The sequence below is a fragment of the Macaca fascicularis genome, chromosome 2 (genome assembly GCF_037993035.2).
Source record: "Macaca fascicularis isolate 582-1 chromosome 2, T2T-MFA8v1.1".
NCBI classification, from domain to species: Eukaryota; Metazoa; Chordata; class Mammalia; order Primates; family Cercopithecidae; genus Macaca; species Macaca fascicularis.
Window position 1 is genome coordinate 182,682,001 of NC_088376.1, and position 20,875 is coordinate 182,702,875.

Genomic DNA, 20,875 nt, shown 5'->3' on the forward strand with positions numbered 1-20,875 from the left:
AGGAGGCTGAGGCAGCAGAATCACTTGAACATGGGAGGCGGAGGTTGCAGTGAGCCGAGATCATGCCACTGCACTCCAGTCTGGGCGACAGAGTGAGACTCCATTTCAAAAAAAAAAAAAAAAAAAAAGAGAGAGAGAGAAGCAGGACCAGGAGAAGGCCTTCAAGACCAAAAGCCTATGGGTACTGTCCCTCTGTCACATGCAGGGAAACTGCTGACTTGGGCACTATGGGTGTTCTGGGCACTAGGGGTGTTCCTAGAGAAGGAAAAGCTAAATGGAAGTGTGTTTTTTACACCTTTCTTTAGAACTTTCTGGGCATAATGGAAAAACTAGTCACTGGGTTCTGGTTCTGGTTCTGGCTCTGACACTGGGATGTTAAGACCTAGGGCAAATCACCTCACCCTCAGGACCTTTTCCTCACCTATATGTAAAAGGATTTAGAGGTAATGGAAGAAGAATCTGGCTGAAGGGTGAAGTTTGTGCAGTCCTGCCCGCCACCACTCCCCTCACTGTCCGTTCTCTGCAGCAGCTCTGCCTTGTCTCCATGTTCCTGTTCATCTGACATATGAAAATAGGCCAAAAACCAAAACCACCAGGCCAAATGGATCTTGAAAGCCCAGCTAAAAATCTGGTGTCCTTTTCAGTCTCTATTCTCATTTCTACCCATGTCTCACAGGCTTAATGACCATTTCCAGGCTGTTACTAGTCAGATTTTAATTTTTACTCCAGAGGACCTATTTCAACATCTCCAGCTGCCACCATCTCTATGTACATGTGTTAACATCAGTTCAAACTCAACTATGTGAAGCTAAGTGTATCACCTCCAAGAGCTTCTCCGCCCAGCACTTACAGGCACCACAATGTATGCCCAGTTTTCTAATTCTCCCTGCTTTCCAGCCCTCCAAGAAAATCTAAGTCACTTCAGTGACTTTCGAGTCTTTCATTCCCCGCCTCTGGTAAGGGACAGGGCTCTTCTTACTCTCCTGAAATGTCCCTGATTCCTCCTTTCAGTTCCCACCACCACCATCCACAGGTAGGCCTTGCTCACCTTGGGGAGACTGCTACAGGCACTTCCTAACTGGTCTCTCCTTTCCGTCAGCATTCCTCCAGCTGCCGCTTCATAGCATGAGTTGAGTCTGCGGGAACATGAGCTCAGTTTTTGGGAGAGAGGTGGATATGTGTTCCAGGAAAACTCTCCGTGTTTTTCCTCTGCTCTTACATCACTATCACAGCAATCATCAACACGGAAGAATTCCGTGACCAAATGTGAGGGGGTTCCTCCCTACCACCAAGCAGCAGACACCAGCTGGGTATCCTCCTCCTCAGTTCCAACACCGTCTACCTGAGGAAGACACACCAGGCACCAGCCATATGTCTTGGACTCCAGAACTTCTGACAACCACTTTCAAGTTGGGGTTGCTATGACCCCATCTCTGGGTTTGAATGATTTGCTGGAGCAGCTCACGGAACTCACGGAAACATGTTTCCTGGTTTATTATAAAGGATGTTGCAAAGGCTACAGATGAAGAGGTGTAGGGCAAGGTATGGGAGGAGGGGCACAAAGCCTCCAGGCCCTCCTGGGCACACCACCCTCCAGAACCTCCACGTGGTCAGCTATCCAGAAGCTCTCCAACCCCAGTTCTCTTGGGCTTCTATGGGAACTTCATGTCATCAGCATTCCTTCCTCCAAGGCATAGCGCAGGAGCTCTCAGGAGAGTTTTAAGACCCAGCGTCTGCAAGATTAGAGTCCTGCCTTGGGGCAGGTGAAAAGGAGAGCAGGAGAGGCGGAGAGATTCTGTTGCCTGGGTCCTGCCCCTGAGGCCTAACACACCTGGCATTCTAACAAAAGACTTAACAGGGCTGTAGGAGTCAGGGACTGTGCTTGAAAACGTGTGTATGTATGTGTGTGTATACCTCGTAACACCACAATATGCAAATGCTAACAGCAGTCAGAAATTAGGGGCTGAAAATCAGAACTGCAGTCATTTGCAGAGAATAAGAGAAGAAATCTATGAGTAGATGCAATCCGAGAAGGAAAGAGTATGATACTACAGAAAGCAAAGGATCAAACTTGGGAATTATCATATTGAGTTAGAACTGTGTACAGCGAGGAGTCAAATAGTGTGTATGCATCTAAATATACACATACATGCATAGATACATAGAATTTTTAAATTTCTGATGCAGTTCTCTGCAAATCAGGAGACCTGAGTTCAAAACAGTGCTGACACACCATGTAACTTTGGACAACTTGCTTAATGTTGGGAAACCAACTTAATATTCCCACGTGGGTTAGACAGGTACCTGTGCAGTAAAGCTGGCAACCTGAAGAGAAAAGCAAGTACTGAGAAGGCCACTAGCTCTGGCCTACTGTTTCCAGGACAGCAAACAGCAAAGAGGTGGCACAGTAGAGCAGTTATGACCATGAACTCTTCCACGTGGATGTTTAAGTCTTCATTTCCCTAGGGTAAATACCTAGGAGAGGGATTGCTGGGTTGTATAGTAAACGTATGTTTCTTTATAAGAAATTGCCAAACTGTTGTCTAGAGTGTCTATACCACTTTGTACACCCACCAGCAATGTATGAATGTTCTAGTTGCTCCATATCCTCACCAGCACTCGGTATTGTCATTTTTTGTTTTTAATTTTAGCCAATCTAACTGGTGTGTAGTAGCATCTCATTGTGGTTTTTACTTTTCCCCAATAGCTAATGATGATCTTTTCACATGCCTATTTGCCACCCATGATTCTCTGAAGAAATGCTTCTTTTCCCCATTGTTTTATTGTTGTAGTGAAAATTTTTGTATATTCTGAACACAAATCCTTTGTTGGTATGTTTTGCAAGTACAGTATTTTCCCCCAGTATGTAGCTTGTCTTTCCCTTCTATTAAGTGTCTTTTGCAGAGCAAAAATTTTAAATTTATTTTTAATTAATTTTTTTTTTTTGAGATGGAGTCTCGCTCTGTCACCCAGGCTGGAGTGCAGTGGCGCGATCTCGGCTCACTGCCACCTCTGCCTCCCGGAGTCAAGCGATTCTCTTACCTCAGCCTCCCGAGTAGCTGGGATTACAGGCGCACACCCCCAAACTCGACTAATTTTTGTATTTTTAGTAGAGAGGGGGTTTCACCATGCAGGCCAGGCTGGTCTCTTAACTCCTGACCTCGTGATCTGCCCACCTCAGCCTCCCAAAGTGCTGGGATTATAGACGTGATTCATTCTTATGGATTGTGCTTTTCATATGTCTAACAACTATGGCCTCACCCAAAATCATGAAAATTTTCTCCTGTTTTCTATTAGTTTTATAGGTTTACACTGCACATTTAACTGTATGATCCATTGAGTTAATTTTTGTATAAGGTTTGAGATATAAAGGGTGAGGTTAATTTCTTTGTATGTGGGTATCTAGTTGTTCCAACACCATATGTTGAAAAGAGTACCCTTTCTCAATTGAATTGCCTTTGAAACTTTGCTCAAAACCACTGCCCATTATTTGTGGGAGTCTATTTTTTTTCATTTTATTTTAATTATTTCCATAGGTTATTGGGGAACAGGTGGTCTTTGGTGACATGAGTAAATTCTTTGGTGGTGATTTGTGAAATTTTGGTACACCCATCACCTGAGCAGTACATTCTGCACCCAATTTGTAGTATTTTATCCCTCACCCCCTTCCCACTCTTTCCCCGAGTCCCCACATTCCATTGTCTCATTCTTATGCCTTTGCATCCTCATAGCTTAGCTCCCACTTATGAGCGAGAACGTATGATGTTTGGTTTTCCATTCCTGAGTTACTTCACTTAGAATAATAGTCTCCAATATTATCCAGGTCTCTGCGAATGCCATTCATTCATTCCTTTTTATGACTGAATAGTATTCCATCATATATATACATACATATATATATATATATATATATATATATATATATCCACTTGTTGATTGATGGGCATTTGAGCTGGTTCCATATTTTTGCAATTGCAAATTGTGTTGCTATAAACATGCATGTGCAAGTTATCTTTTTCTTATAATGACTTTTTTTTTTTGAGATGGTATCTTGCTCTGTCACCCAGACTGGAGCGCAATGGCGTGATCTCAGCTCACTGCAACCTCCACCTCCTGCGGTCAAGCAATTCTCCTGCCTCAGCCTCTCAAATAGCTGGGATTACAGGCGCCCACCACCATGCCCAACTAATTTTTGCATTTTTAGTAGAGACAGGGTTTCACCTTTTTGGCCAGGCTGGTCTCAAACTCCTGACCTCAGATGATCCACCTGCCTCAGCCTCCCAAAGTGCTGAGATTACAGGTGTGAATCACCACGACCAGCCAATGACTTCTTTTCCTCTGGGGAGATAGCCAGCAGTGGGATTGCTGAATCAAATGGTAGTTCTACTTTTAATTCTTTAAGGAATCTCCAGTTTTCCACCGTGGTTGTACTAGTTTACATTCCCACCAGCAGCATAGACACATTCCCTGTTTACAGCATCCATGCCAATATATATTATTTTTTAATTTTTTGATTATGGCCATTCTTGGAGGAGTAAGATGGTATCACATTGTGGTTTTGATTTGCGTTCCCCTAATCATTAGTGATGTTGAGCATTTTTTCATGTTTTTGGCCATTTGTATATCTTCTTTTGAGAATTGTTTATTCATGTCCTTAGCACACTTTCTTTTGTGGTAGAACACAATTTTACTTTTTATATGTCCTGAATTTTTTATTATTATACTTAAGAGCCCAAATATTAATATTATATTACATTCTAGGGTACATGTGCACAATGTGCAGATTTGTTACACATGTATACATGTGCCATGTTGGTGTGCTGCATCCATTAACTCATCATTTACATTAGGTATTTCTCCTGCTATCGCTCCCCCTCACCCCACCCCACGACAGGCCCCAGTGTGTGTTCCCCACCCTGTGTCCAAGTGTTCTAACTGTTCAATTCCCACCTGTGAGAACATGCGGTGTTTGGTTTTCTGTCCTTGTGACAGTTTGCTCAGAATGATGGTTTCCAGCTTCATCCATGTCCCTACAAAGGACATGAACTCATCCTTTTTTATGGCTGCATAGTATTCCATGGGCACACTTTTTGATGGGATTTTTTTCTTGCTAATTTGAGTTTGCTGTAGATTCTGGATATTAGTCCTTTGTCAGATGTGTAGATTGTGAAGATTTTCTCCCACTCTGTGGGTTGTTTACTCTGCTGATTGTTCCTTTTGCCATGAAAAAAGCTCTTTAGTTGAATTAAGTCCCAAATATTTATCTTTGTTTTTATTGCATTTGCTTTTGGGTTCTTGGTCATGAAATCCTTGCCTAAGCCAGTGTCTAGAAGGGTTTTTCTGATGTTATCTTCCAGAATTTTTATAATTTCAGATCTTAGATTTAAGTCCTTGATCCTTAAAAGTCCTCAGTAAAAAAAATATTTCTATTAAGCACTACATAACACACTGCATGCCACATAAAACTCTGCATAACATTCTCGCAGGGGTAAGTGACCATAGCTGAATTCTTTTCTCATCAATCAGGAAAATGAAAATGCTTCCTTAATCAATGTTCTCCAGTCTCTGACACATAATAACAACTCCAAAAATGTGCCTCTCTTTCCATCAAACTCCACTGATATGAAAAATGGGCAACCTGTTTTTCCTTGCCCAGTTAGTGAACTTGCGGGTGTACCCAGTGGCCACTCTAGGGATCGCTATAATCAACAAGACACAGTAACAAGTATTGGCAAGCAAGTGGAGAAATCACTCATATTGCCAGTGGGGAAGTAAAGTGGAATAGTTTGGAAGTTCCTCGAAAAGTTAAACATGGAATTAACATACAACTCAGTAATTCCACTCCTAGGTAAATATCCAAAAGAACTGAAAACGTATAACACAAAAATTTGTACACAAATGTTCACAGGGCATTATTCATAAAAGCCAAAAAGTGGAAGAAACCCAAATGTCCACCATCTGATGAATAAATGAGTTATATCTATACAATAAAATACTATTCAGCCACAAAAAATGAAATTCTGATACATGCTACAATGCAAATGAAGCTTTAAAATATTATGTTTTGAGGTTGGGCATGGTGGCTCATGACTGTAATCCTAGCACTTTGGGAGGCTGAGGCGGGCAGATCACTTGAGGTCACAAGTTCGAGACCAGCCTGGCCAACATGGCAAAACCCTGTCTCTGGTAAAAATACAAAAATTAGCCGGGTGTGGTGGCACACACCTGTAGTCCCAGTTACTCGTGAGGCTGAGGCAGGAGAATTGCTTGAACAGGGAAGGTGGAGGTTGCAGTGAGCCGAGATCTTACCACTCCACTCCAGCCTGGGCGCCACACTGGGACTCCATTCACCGCCCCCCACCCAAAAAAAAAAAAATATATATATATGTTTTGAAGAATTAGATGTGATTTAAAAATTAGAAAAACAAAATATGTATATTAAAAGTGAAAAAAGCTGGCAATGTATGATTCCTTTTATAATGAAATGTCCGGAATCCACAGAGACAGAAAGTAAAATGGTGCTTGGTAAGGGTTGGAGGGAAGAGGAAAGGAGAGTGACTATTAATAGGTATAGATTTGTTCTGTTTTTCTGAGGTGACGAAATGTTCTAGAACTAGAGTTGCACAACTCTGTGGATATTCCAATAACTACTGAAAAGGGGGAACTTTAAGGCATGTGAATACTTCAATAAGTATGTTAAGTTCAAGATGTTAATGTTCAAACTGAGATACTACATTCATTACTCATTCAACCTACAGGGTTGGGGTCCCCCACATCAAACTATCAATTTTAACTAGGACTGCCAAGTTACAGCTGGTTAGTCTAATGTCAGAGTATCATGCTAAGGAGTTAAAGGTCCTGTGTGAAACACAGTGACAAAAACGGCTGAGTATGTCAATACAAATTTATCATAATGACCAAGTTTTATTAATGGTGAGCAAATGGCATCAATCCTATACACGAGAAATAATTGTATACCTTCATAGACAAAAATAATTTCCAGGGAGTGTGGAGATAAGAGGAATACTTTCTCTTTTCACTCAATTTCTTTGAGCCTTGGTTTCCTTCTCTTGAAAATACAAAAAATAACAACCTCCTAAAGTCGCAACCTGTGCAATCATGAAAGCCCATGAGAGGTGGCCACCCCAGAGTGATTCCCCGCTCTGTGGTCAGTGGGCCAGTGAAGGGAGGATGAGCTACACAAGTGCCTAGAACATTCAATGAAATGTATTTTCGTTTAATAGTCATAAATAATCCTATAACTGTGTAGTTCACGGTAGTAGGTAACTTACTAAATGCCTTCAATTCTCTAATTTTGCGGTCTTAAGAGATTTGCAAATAGGGAAAAGAAAGAGAGAGACAGTGTCTTTAAGAAGAAAGTTCTGAGCAAACTGTATTAATTTATTTACAATTGTAATTTATAAACATTAACACAAACATCTTTACAATAATATTATGAAAAATGTCCCATGGCTGAAATGGGTGAAAAATGAGACTTCAGCACATTTCTAAAGGGGTGCCAAGAAAAGGGAAAAAATGCAATACAACAGTTTTAGGGGAGAGTTATACCAAGTAATGCACGTAGGTGCAATTTCATGCAGATGTCTTCAACCACTCAAACTGTTTTTATTAGATATTAGAATAAGATTTCCTGAATTATGTTGCCTTCTATTCACTTGATTTCCATAAGTAAATCAAAATGACTGGCTGTTAACCAGGTACATCTAAATATTTCTCCCATCAACCCCTTAGAGATAATCCATTAAATTTTAGGACACGTCAGATTGTGGGTATTGCAACTTCCCAAATGGATTTTACAAAATATCATTCCGTGGCCCTAAATGTGTTCCTGGATTTCTCTTACCAAATGTGTCTAATATGGACCACTATACATGAAATGAAGAACTCTGCAAAACCACAGCAGAGCAATTTTCAGTACATTAAGACAATGTGTCCAAAAACAAATTCAAACCACTGGAACTTCAATGAGAGGATAAAACCAAAAGAAGAGAAAGAAATTCAGAAAATGATGACAAAAACAATTGTACTTTATAAGCTCTCTGATTATTTGGCATTTATGTAAGTGGATATTACTGTGGTTACAGACCATAATCCTCAATGAGGACAAATCAATGTGGCTTAAACACTTGTTTTAAAATATAAATCAAATAATCCACTTGTAATAAAAACCAACGACATTTTTACAGACACAATTCTGTCCCCAAAATGTTAATCTTAACAGCCTACCTACTTATTTAAATGCTTTCAACTGCTCTTTATAAATCGTTAGGATGAAGTTTCTTATCTTTGAAGCATTTAGTGTCCAAATAATTAGCTAATGGAGCAAAGGTGATTTAGAAAATGATGTTTCAACATTTTACTAGCTGTACTGTATTTTGAGTTGGCAGGAATCTTCAACCATTCCATTAAAAAGATTTCACTCTTCTTAAGAAGAACAGAAACAGTGAATGAATTATTTATGTTCTTAGTTTCTGATATTGCTCAGTGGGTAAAACAATCTAGCAATTAAGGAAGTCTCCTCAACTAATTCTATCTCTAATTTTCAGTGAAGACACTGCAGATATGTACATGTACAGCTGTTTTTGAACCCGAAAGTGATGCATGTTCCCTTAAAACAGCTCTTCAAAACAGAACTGCATTCTGTATCCTTACTTAGTCCATAAGGGCACAGGGTCAGTTACTTCAAAGTAATTTAATAACTGACCTTTATAATACATCATTTTATAAAACCAAAATGCAAAAGAAACACTTTTAAAAAGTTTACTGTCCACAGATTGATTATAATAATTTATGCTTTCTTAGACCTGCTATTTAAGCAGCCCCATGAGCAAATGAAAGGTCTCCAGTTAGTATTCACCAGGAAGTATATGTCCATGTTTCTCTTGGTTGTCTTAATTTCTTTTTATATAATTTTCTTTTATATTAACTTTCCAAAGCATCCAAAACTTTCATGATCTGCTGTTTTATGGCTTTAGTAGCATCCCCTGCATTTGGAATCAAATACCTAAGGGGAGGGAAAAAATACATATATATATATACACATATATATATTAATACAGTGCTTTCCCTTCAAGACTCAGCTGATAGGTCGCCTCCAATGGGAAGCTTTCCCTAACCCACAAAGCCAGCAGAAATGCCTCCTATGTACTCCCATAGCTTATTTGAACATAATCCAAAGCTTATTTTGAAAGAGAGAAAACCTAAATGCAAAGGCAGTGTCATTTTTCATACAGTGTAAAGCTAAAATTCTTTGAGCCATTATTAAATATAGGTAATAGCTAGATAAAACACAAGATAAAAAATGTAATATTCCACTCCCCAATACAGATGTACCTTCAATTAGCTACAGAAATCACATACAAATTGTTGGTATCCAATTCCAAAGACAATGACAATTCCAACACTTAATAGTTTGACTTTAAGCAAGTAATTTAAGTTCACCAAAACAGATTCCTACATAAAAAATAGGTGTAGTTATCCAAACTTTACAGAGGGTTATGTACATAATAAAATGGTGTTGTAAGGTCTGAAATATTTAAAAAAGACAAAGACATATGATAACTATTACAAAATATCGACACTATAGATTAAATGTCCATTTTCTTGGAGAATAAAAATAGTGTTTTTTTTTGTTTTTTTGTTTTTTTTTCCACAGCATTTTCTGTAAAACCTAACAATTCCACTGTATAAATCATCTGTAAGTGTTACATATGCAAGGCAGAATAGAAACCATAAATATCAATGAAGAAAGGCAGAGGGAGAATCTAGTTACTTTATCTTCCACTATTAAGACTATCTGCCACAACTCTGAATTAAAAAAAAGATGTTGATCTATATATAATAAACTTCAATTTATTTAGCAAAATTTATGGGAAAGCCTTTAAAACATAATTCTCAACTTTTACTATGCATGACAAAGTCATAATTCAAATATCCTTTGGTTAAAATTAATTTATCAGTAGATATTAAAATGTGTATACCTCAGAGACCCACTGAATCTACTTGCAGGAATTTATCCTGAGAAGATGAATTGGACAACTATGTAAATATACATTTTTTTAAAGGCCCACTAGAAGATTAATAGTGAAACATATGAAATAATGTAAATGCCAATCAACATGAGGCTTGTTAAATCAATCTCCTGAGAAATCCTTATAACAGAATATCTACCATTAAAAAATTAAGAATTTATATTTATTGGGCTGGGCGCGGTGGCTCACGCCTGTAATCCCAGCACTTTTGGAGGCCGAGGCGGGTATATCACAAGGTCAGTCGATCGAGACCATCCTGGCTAACACGGTGAAACCCTGCCTCTACTAAAAATACAAAAAATTAGCCAGGTGTGGTGGTGGGCGCCTATAGTCCCCGCTACTTGGGAGGCTGAGGCAGAAAGAATGGCATGAACCCGGGAGGCAGAGCTTGCAGTGAGCCAAGATCGCACCACTGCACTCCAGCCTGAGCGACAGAGAGAGACTCTGTCTCAAAAAAAAAAATAATAATTTATATTTATTAAAATGTAAATATATCACACTATACTGTTTTCTTAAAAAATCAGAACACAAAAACAAGCCTGTATCACATTTATCTAGTTTTTAATAAAGAAATAACATATGCATTAAAAAAATCTGAGATGATACTCATCAATGTGTTAACAGAGAATTAGAATGAAATATTCTTTATATTTCTATTAATTGAAAATATCACTATGTAAATATTTATTCTTACATAAAGCAACAAAGTGATTGTTTTTACAAATCGGGTATTATTTTCTTTTAACAAAGTACATAAAACAGTACAGATTCATGATGTTTGCTACCTGTCAGTACAAGATCAAAGAAACTGAGTAATTTCCCCTTCCAATTGAAGTTGATTATTTAAAAGTGCTCCGATATGACCTTAAGCTTACTCTTTATCCAAGCACTCCTGTAAACAAGAAGTGTAATCCTAAATTTCAGGAGGGGAACAACTTGAACTGATGCAAGGTGGAATAAACCACAAATCAGGAGTCAGAAAGGCTATATTTGGATCTGTCACAAACTAAGTGTCAGGATCTGAGAAGTCATTCAACTCCTCTGGGCTTCATATTTTTATCTATAGATTTAAAAATGGTTTAGTATCAATATCAGTGTGGTCCACAGCCCTTGGGCCAGTCTGTGAACTGTTAGTGACCACAATGAGATAAAGTGGGGGGCTTGTACCAGGGTGTAAATTACCTATATCACCCAGCACACTGCTTAGTTCACTGACAGTTTGTCAAAACAAGAATTTTTCTGTGAAGGAAAATAAAAATATTGACATACTCTAAAACAAGTTTCTTACTTCACTGCAAGCCAGCAATTAGTGCAGCACTGGTGTAGATTAACAACAAGGATCCTTGCGTCAGAAGCTTTATGAAATTTGCTATGGCACTTACTCAAATCATGTGCTAATGGCTAAACCACATATGGCTAAGGACTGGGGAGGAAGAGATAATAAGAAACACTAAAAGTGGTTCACCTATCCTATTCCACCATCCATTCCCCAAAATAGAGAAACAAACTCTTTATAGTGAACTGCAGTAATTCAGATAATATCATCCTAAGGAAAATCTTACCTTTCAATTGCCAAGATTTCTATTCCTGAAGCACTGCTATTTCCATACTTGAAGGTAATGAGTTCAGGATGTTTTTTTTTGGATGTAATTTTAACTACAGAATTCAGCGCTTGTCGAGACTGTATATAAGCCAATCCTTTCCGTGAAACAATCTCCCTTAAACAATACATATGTGTTGCGGTAACCAACAGATGACTTGAGACAAAAAGAGCATTAAAAGAAAAAAAAGTTTAAGTAAATGTAATTCAAAACAGGTGTTGTTTTGAAACAACCACCCCAATTATTAAAAATGTTCAACTCTAAATAAAATTATTTGAGTTAAAAGATACAAACAGAGGTTAATCTATAAACAAGTAAACTACACATTAAAGGCTTTTAATTGTATGCAAAATTAATATTTTATTAACAGATAATCCTGCAATGATTTAAAAGTAATATAATAAATGTAATACAAAGTTCCATACAACATAGAAATCATTACAATAATATATCTTTTATTGAAAAGGAGTATATTACTTTTCAGATTTTTAACACTATTACCTATATTCATAAACTATTCTCATTCAATGCACCATATCCTATATCTAATATCCAAGATCACTAGGCAATTGTTGGGTTTCCCTACATATTTTGTAATACTCTGTAACTGGATCCTGAAGGCAAAATGAGCATAGTATTATTAACACTCACCCACAACCCCTGTACCTCAGCTTCTTTTTAATACTTTCACATTTTTATGTACAGTAATACCATATGACAATTATCAGACAAGCCCAGAATGTGGAACATTCCGCAGGATGCTTGACCTGGACTCAAAGGATTCATTCATCATGAAGAGAAAAGGGAAGTGAGGGAGTGGGGGGATGAGTTCTGCTGCACACAGCGTGAGACTAAAGACACGTAACAGGCAATGCAATGTGTGAACCATGAACTGGATCATGGATCAGAAAGAAAAAACACACTTCAAAAGATACTTTGGGAACACTGAAAAATTGGGGTATGATCTGTATGACAAATGATGGATTTACAAAAATTTTTAGGTGGGGTAATGGCATTGAAGTTGTGCAGGAGAATGCTCATATACTTGGGAGGTTTATGCTGAAGCATTTAGGGGTGAAGTGTCACATTTGTAGCCTTCTTTTGAAAGGTTTGACAAAAGTGTACATATACATGTATATGTACATATATACATACGAAATGGGGTGGTATTAAAAGGTGTTAACAGTTGATCAAAGAATCATAAGGGTGTTCAATGTACTATTCCTTCAACATTTTTGTATAAAATTTTTCAAAATAAAAATTATATAAGAAATACTGTTATAATTCAAGACCTATTATATAAGTAGACAGAAGGAAATTATAACTTATTGTACTAGGATAAACAAAGGTTCTTCTGTAGTTCAGTTTTGTATTAACTTCCCTAAATTCAATTTTACTTCTGATGAAGACATTTTTAAAAGTACCTGGGAAACATGTGTCCACTTTCTTTTACTTCTTTACAAGGAAAATGATGTTTGACATCTGGCTTGTTTATCCAAGTCTGAATGTTTACAACCTCTTTTCTATCATCATCTGACATTGAAGAACTGTCAATTTCATCTATAAAAAATATAAAGTGTTAAATATGGATATTACCAACTTTTAAAATGATACATTCTCTAACAGTCTAAAAAAATTTCAGTAGTATTTTGAAGATATGGATTAAAAAACAAACAGGCTGGGCGCAGTTGCTCACGCCTGTAATCACAGCACTTTGGGAGGCTAAGGCAGGCAGATCATCTGAGGGCAGGAGTTCGAGACCAGCCTGGACATGGTGAAACCTCGTCTCTACTAAAAAATACAAAAAATTAGCTGGGCGTGGTGGTGCACACCTGTAATCTCAGCTACTTGGGAGGCTGAGGCATGAGAATCGTTTGAACCCAGGAGGTTGCAGTGAGCTGAGATTGTGCCACTGCACTCCAGCTTGGGTGACAGAGTGAGACTCTGTCTCAAAAAAAAAAGAAAAAAAAGAAAAAAAAAAGAATAACACAACCAATTCTAATCCTGCTACTCTATTTCCTTATGCCACTGATATTAATATAGAAATATTATTATCAAACATCACTTTCATACAGTAACAAAGTCAAGTGTAAATATTAAGAATACATTTTTAAAGATTAAACTATTTGGGGAATTTCAATTGTTTTGATATGCATAACCTAACTATGATCTGACTAGTCTGTAAAGAGATGGCTGAATTGTTAAATACGCAGTATCTTGAGGGTAAAGATGGTAGATTTCTTTTTATCTTGCTGCTTTTTGATTTTAAAGAAAATAATCAATCCTGGGATAAATAAGTAAAAATCTAGGGTTATTTTCCCTAAGAGAAATATAAAATAATTATATTTTCTAATTATATTTATATATTAATATAATTAATAATTATATTTTCTAATTTAAGAAAGGGAAAATACAGTCTCTAAGGTAAATAATTATAGGTTCTGTCCTTTGCTTTTTAGCAAATACTGCAAAATATACAGACATAATGAAAAAGGAAATCGCACGTATCTACACTCCAGCTTACACAAAAGTGAACCTCTCATGTATCTCTTCCTACTCACATTCTCCTCCCTTCCCCACCAAGAAATACTATCTGAATTTGGTGTTATCAGTTCCATATATGTCTTTGCTGTAACATGTATGCATGTATGCATATCCCTAAATAATATACAGTAGTATTCGACAAACCAAATGTATATAAAAAGTAGACTACTCAACTGCATTCTTCCGCAACTGCTACCCTACTCCCAACATCTGAAATTCATACATACTGATACACATAGTTCATTTTCTCACTTTCATTATGGTCCAATTTTCCATATTGTAAATATGTGTATGTAGATACATGATAAATGTAAATATGCCACAATTTATTCATCCATTTCCCTCTCCCCTTTGTTAATGGAAGAAGTTGAGATATTAAGGGAGAGACAGATAACAGAAAGAAGATGGCAATAGAGAGGGGAAAAAAGAAGAAAAGAAAACAATTAGAAATATCACATTTACCTCTGTGCAAGTTTTCTGGAAAGTGATTTCATGTATCTACTAAAATGTCACATGTGATTCCCCATAAACTAGCAATCTGACTGCTAAGAATTTACCCTCTGAATATACTTTCATCAAAAGCTAATCTGCATATATATCTTTATATAAAGATCCATTGCCATTTGAAACAAACAAAAACCCTGGGAAACCACCAGTGTCAACTGGAAGACGGACTAAATAAAGTACGGTATGTTTATATGATAGAAGGAGAATGAGGAGATACACGAGCTGAAATGGGAAATATGCAACAAGTTTTACTAACTGGAAAAAGCAAGGTGAGATTTGGGAGTCTTTTTTCCTCATTCTGCACATTTATATATTTTTTCCCTAACTCAATACACATAGTAACCAAAATTAGTTATGACTGCTTACCTAACACATATTAACCAATATTAGTTATGATTGCTCAATTAGGATGAACTGGGCAGTAGAATTATAAACCAAAGACTAAATTTTTTTCTTTTTTTTTTTTTGAGATAGTCTCGCTGTGTCGCTCAGGCTGGAATGCAGTAGCACGATCTTGGCTCACTGCAACCTCCGCCTCCTGGGTTCAAGCGATTCTCTTGCCTCAGCCACCCAATCAGCTGGGATTACGGGCATGCACCACCATGCCCAGCTAATTTTTGTACTTTTAGTAGAGAAAGGGTTTCACCATGTTGGTCAGGTTGGTCTTGAACTCCTGACCTCAAGTGATCTGCCTGCCTCGGCCTCCCAAAGTACTGGGATTACAGGCGTGAGCCACCGAGCCTGGTCTAAATTATTTTTAAAAAACATAACCACAGAGAAGACAACCTTCCCTGATACAATATCACCATCTTGTGGCCCTTTAGGATATTGCCTCCAGTTTCAAAAAACTTATCCCCAATTTTGTAATTTTCAGTGCTTTAGTCCCACAACTCTCAATCTCCTAGGTGATTGATCAAAGGAATTTCAATCCCATCACTTGGATTTAAATACTATTTCTACACTGATAGCCCTCAAATTATCATCAGTTTAGACCTCTCTCCTCAGCTGAAGGCACCTATAATCAATTGCCTCTACTTAACATTTCTGCTTGGATTTCTAATAGGTACAATTCAAGGTGTCTAAAACCAAACTCTTAATAGAAAGCCACAGATTCTCCAATTATTTCTACAGAATCTGTTTTTTAAAAAAGCAGTTGATTGGCTATTCCCAGAATGACTGCTGTAATCACTCCTGATGACTGAGCAAAGCCATCTGTAGCTAAGTGTATTACTACACCTGTGTCGTATTCTTCTTCATCCCCAATGCTGAAAACAGGCTTTACACCACGGTAAGGCTTGCCCACTCTGTCACTGCTGCTCACATGCCTATATTCAAAGAATTTTAGGGAAGAAATAATCATTTAAGAAGTTTTCAAAGATTTTTACCAAGCATCATTTGAATATTCACACAAAATGTAAATATTCCTTATCCCCCGCAAAACCCTGTGCACTAGCCATAGTTTTAGGAGAGCTATGTTAAGGAAATTAAAAGAAGATAAAGAAATTATGTTAGCAAAAGTGGCATAAGGCCTTGGTAGACTGAATGCTCTTAAATATGTAAAAATTAAATTTTAAACAATTTTAATATCCATATTAAAACTAATGTTTAGATCTGTTTGGCCTTGTGCAAGTTATTTAGATTTCTGTGCTTCTGATTCCTCCTCTGTAAAATAGTGCTAACAATATCTACCTGTCAGGGTTATCGTGAGAACTAAATCGGTTAATTTTATTGTAAAACTATTAGGACAACGCCTGGTACTACCTTCATGTCTGTTAGGTAAAATAAGTTACTGACACCAAATATTCAAATTCCAGCATGAGTGGTTAAGGTTTCTCATATAAGTGCAAGGGTCTTAAGGGTTATCTTCCATTTTTTTTATTACTGTTACTTTTGTTTCAATAGAAATGAAGATTCTACTTTTGTTGTGCAAATATAAGCCATAAAAATGAATCTGCCTCCACCAGGCGCGGTGGCTCACTCCTGTAATCCTAGGACTTTGGAAGGCCGAGGAGGGTGGATCACCTGAGGTCGGAAGTTCAAGACTAGTCTGACCAACATGGAGAAACTCCGTCTCTACTAAAAATTCAAAATTAGCTGGGCATGGTGGTACATGCCTGTAATTCCAGCTGCTTGGGAGGCTGAGGCAGGAGAACCGATTGAACCTGGGAGGCAGAGGTTGTGGTGAGCCGAGATCGCGCCATTGCACTCAAACCTGGGCAACAAGAGTGAAACTCCACCTCAAGGCAAAAAAAAGAATCTGCCTCTTTTTCAAAAGGCAGCAGCGTGTAAACTCATGTAAACTCATGTAAACTCATGTAAACTCAAGTAAACTCATGTAAACTCATGTAAACTCAAGCTTGATTCGGTCTACAGGAAGTGTGGCCTCTCTTTTTAACATAAAAATTAATATCCTATTAATTTTCGGGTAATCCCAAATAAACTAAGAGGTAAAATTAAAATGTGTCAACAAAATACTACATGTGTTTCGGAGGGGAAAAGCATTGTTTTACTTGTAGGATAAGGATCAGCTAAAATTACCTACTACAAAGGAAGACTCTAGCTTTTTGGGGTGTGTGCATGTCATGTATGAAAACACTCAGAATCTTCTGTTTTCAAGAGATATTCCAATGTGAGAAAAAAAATCAAGTTACATGCCTTTAGTTATTATTATTATTATTTTAGAGCCAGGGTCTCGCTCTGTCACCCAGGCCGGAGTACAGTGGCACAATCTTAGCTCACTGCAGCCTCGAATTCTTGGGCTCAAGCAATCTTTCTGCCTCAGTCTCCCATGCAGCTGGGACCACAGGGGTGCAGGACCACACGCCTAATTTTTTTATTTTTTCAGAGACAGGATCTTGCTATGCTGCCGATTGGTCTGAACTCTTGCACCCATGATCCTCTCACCTCAGCCTCCCAGTGCTGAGATTACAGGTGTGAACCACCACACTTGGCCTTTACTTAGGTTTAGAATTCAATTTTCCCAGAAGATAGAGATCAAATCCATACTTTAAATAATTTTAAATATACATCATCAATAAACATTTTTTTGTAGCCTAATTCTGTTGATTTACTTCTTCCAAAATAACATTCTTCAACATAATGAGAGTTTAGTGTATAACAAATATTCATTGGAAATTACAAGTTAGGTTAATCAATACATAGGCTTAAAGTCTGGTTAAACAAAAAGTGACATAATCATTTGGTTTTATGTTAAAATATATCTAATGTAAAACTGTCCTATAAATTACCAAACTATGCTCATGAGAGAGAGATAGAAAATGATATAATTTGGATGCCTTTGAAACTCAGATTCAGCTTTCTTACAAAAGAAAGAGGTAAGAGCTTTATCTAAAAATGTTTTGATGCCATCTAGATTGTAAAATTTTAGATAGATTAGATTATGAGTTCTCTAATATTAAAGCACAATTAAACTGCCATAACATAGAAAGTAACAAAGATAAATGTTTACAGCAAATAAGCATTTGCTACAACTAGATAACCAAGTAACCAGAAAGTATGAGTAAAGAGACAATCCTAAAAACCAAATTATTAATTGTTGATCAAGATTTATAATACAATGCAAAGTCTTTATAACCATGAATGCTAAGAATTATTGAGACATTTCTGGAAAGACTGGCTAAAAATGAATAAAATTCAACAGCTGGACTATTTTTTTAAAGCATAGTATCTATACTTTTTTGCCATGGTAATAACAGAAACATCTCTAGTATGGTTTGAGTAGGCTTTAATTTACTGAGCTTAGAAAGAAACCTACTTCATTCTAACTTCTCATGAGATTCTCTTTTCTAAACAAATACATCTAACTGTGGATCAGAGACGATTTAAGTTACAAAAATTAGTAATTTGGGAACTTGGGAGTTAAAAAAATTAGACTAATTCAATGGTCCTATAACAGAATAAAATGGAAAGGATGATTCACAAACAGATTATAATTTTAAAAGGAGCAATTTCCTTTAAAGTAGTGCTAGGTAAAATTATTAGCAGAAGTCCTGTAATTGGCATTGTGTAGGAATAGTCACAATAAATCAAAACTCTTAGAACATAAGTTATTAGAGAGTGAAGTATTATTATTATTATTATTATTATTATTACTATTATTGGGACGGAGTCTTCTCTGTCGCCCAGGCTGGAGTGCAGTGGCACGCTCTTGGCTCACTGAAAGCAGCGCCTCCCGGGTTCACCCCATTCTCCTGCTTCAGCCTCCTGAGGAGCTCAGATTACAGGTGCCCGCCACCATGCCCAGCTAATTTTTTTGTATTTATTTATTTATTTTTTAGTAGAGACGGGGGTTTCACCGTGTAAGCCAGGGTTTCACCGTGTAAGCCAGGATGGTCTTGATCTCCTCACCTCGTGATCTGCCCGCCTCAGCCTCCCAAGTGCTGGGATTACAGGCGTGAGCCACCACGCCCGGCCAAAAGTATAGTCTTAGAGAATGAAGTATTATTTTTTAAAATGCTACTTCAAGTCACTGAGAATACTGAAGTGACCTGAGACAAATTCCATTCCATTATTCCAAAGCTTAACTTACATTCAAAATATGACTAGAATTTCTTTTTTTTTTTTTCTGGCCCACTTAGGATTTACAGAATTTCTTTTTAAATGTTTGTAGGTGTTGCTGTAATTGATATTCTAAATTAAATTGCTGAAAAATTCTGTGAGTATAAGAACTGTAAAGTCACACAGAGTCAAGTTAGTAAAGTTCTTTTGTTATCCTAATTGAAGATCCAGTAGATTTTTAAACCTTAAACTTATTTTGTCTTTTAATGAGAGACACCTCATTTTATTTGGGTTAGAGAAGTGACATATTATACATTAAAGTAATCCACCACCTAGAAAAAAAACGTAATTGTTTTTTCAACAAAAACCAAAGGCAGAACCCTAGAACTGTAGTTCCTTAGATTTATATATGCTAACTCAACCTAAATACATACATCTTATTAAGAAAAATCTAAAAATATAAAATTACATAATGTACATTAATTAACAAAAATTTTGAACCATGAATGGTGCCTATTTTTAGGTGCTATAATTTTCTCTGCTGCTAGGCAGGAGATAGAAGCAAATGAGCACCAAAGCAAATAACCTGCCAACTCGTGACCACACACATGCTTTCTTTGTTTCACCTTTCCCTGTCTCAGAATAAAAACTGCAGGTTTTGAACAAACTTAATTTTCATCTGTGGAATGCGTGATACAAACAAGCATGCAGGAAAAGAAATTAAAATGATCAAGCAAAAAACAAAAGAAAAGTATATCAAACAATATGACACACTCCTAAAAGCAGAATGAGAAAAGTTTAGCATTTGAAATAGCTGCATGAAATTTGAGCCAAGACAGCATAAAGCTTATAGATGGCATGAGGCATATTAAAGGAAAAGGATGGTTCAAGAAAAATGCTCTACTCATTGGCTTACCGCTCTGTACATGATCTGTCTGGCCAAGGAAGATTGAAAGACATTCTATAGCAAATCAAGGCAGAGGACAGAACAAAATGATTATAAAAAAATGTAACAGCTTTAAAACAAAAAATATGGTACAGTTTAGTCAGTTTTTCTCACCCAAAGTGTACATTATAAAGATGTTTCCATCATCCCAAGTACAAAGGAGAACAAAGAAAAGCCAATTACAAGTAAATCAAGGCAGCAGTCTTTTTGACTTAGTTATCACCAGTCCATTTTAAAATAAAACAAATAAATTTTAAAATAAAATTGCAAATGTTCATGCTACAAAATGTAGCAATAACAGTCCTCCAACCTAGAAGCACCAACAAAAGGTAAAAGGGTTAGCTTTTGAGAACAGACATAACTTTACTGCATAAACAAGTCTTTCAGGCTTGATAAAACACCTTGGTAATTATCAGTTGACCACTTTGGATAAAGTACAATTTTTTGGATCAATGAAAATAATCTATTACCTTCTCAGCTATTAACTAAATGCAAAAAAATGTACTTTTGTATGCATATACACTATACTTAATAAAGGGACAGACAACAAAGCCCTGACATTCAGTTCTTAAAGTAAAATACGTCAGTTTTCCCAGGATACTGCAAGACATGAAAGCGAAACCAAATATTATAACACATTTCCAATATAAGGCTTCCTTAAAAACAAATTTTGTGTTGCAATTATAAGACTAGCTTTGAACTCTAGG

General features: G+C 36.9%; 1 protein-coding gene across 15 annotated transcripts in view; it reads right to left on the reverse strand.

Annotated features, from left to right (window-relative positions):
• Positions 1–7,367: 7,367 nt before the first annotated feature.
• TBC1D23 (TBC1 domain family member 23) overlaps positions 7,368–20,875 on the reverse strand; it is a 64,093-nt gene continuing 50,585 nt past the window's right edge. For 8 of the 15 annotated variants that reach the window (XM_074033615.1, XM_074033607.1, XM_074033614.1 and 5 more), the window contains 5 exons: positions 20,139–20,183; positions 15,941–16,029; positions 13,078–13,213; positions 11,615–11,809; positions 7,368–9,025 (listed from right to left, as the gene is read on the reverse strand). In XM_074033615.1, the coding sequence (XP_073889716.1) occupies positions 8,944–9,025; positions 11,615–11,809; positions 13,078–13,213; positions 15,941–16,029; positions 20,139–20,183 (547 nt within the window). In that variant the 3' untranslated portion in view covers positions 7,368–8,943. Of the gene's footprint in view, positions 9,026–11,614; positions 11,810–13,077; positions 13,214–15,940; positions 16,030–18,817; positions 20,184–20,875 lie in introns of all 15 variants that reach the window. The other 7 variants (XM_074033608.1, XM_074033617.1, XM_005548307.4 and 4 more) reach the window with 3 other exon arrangements.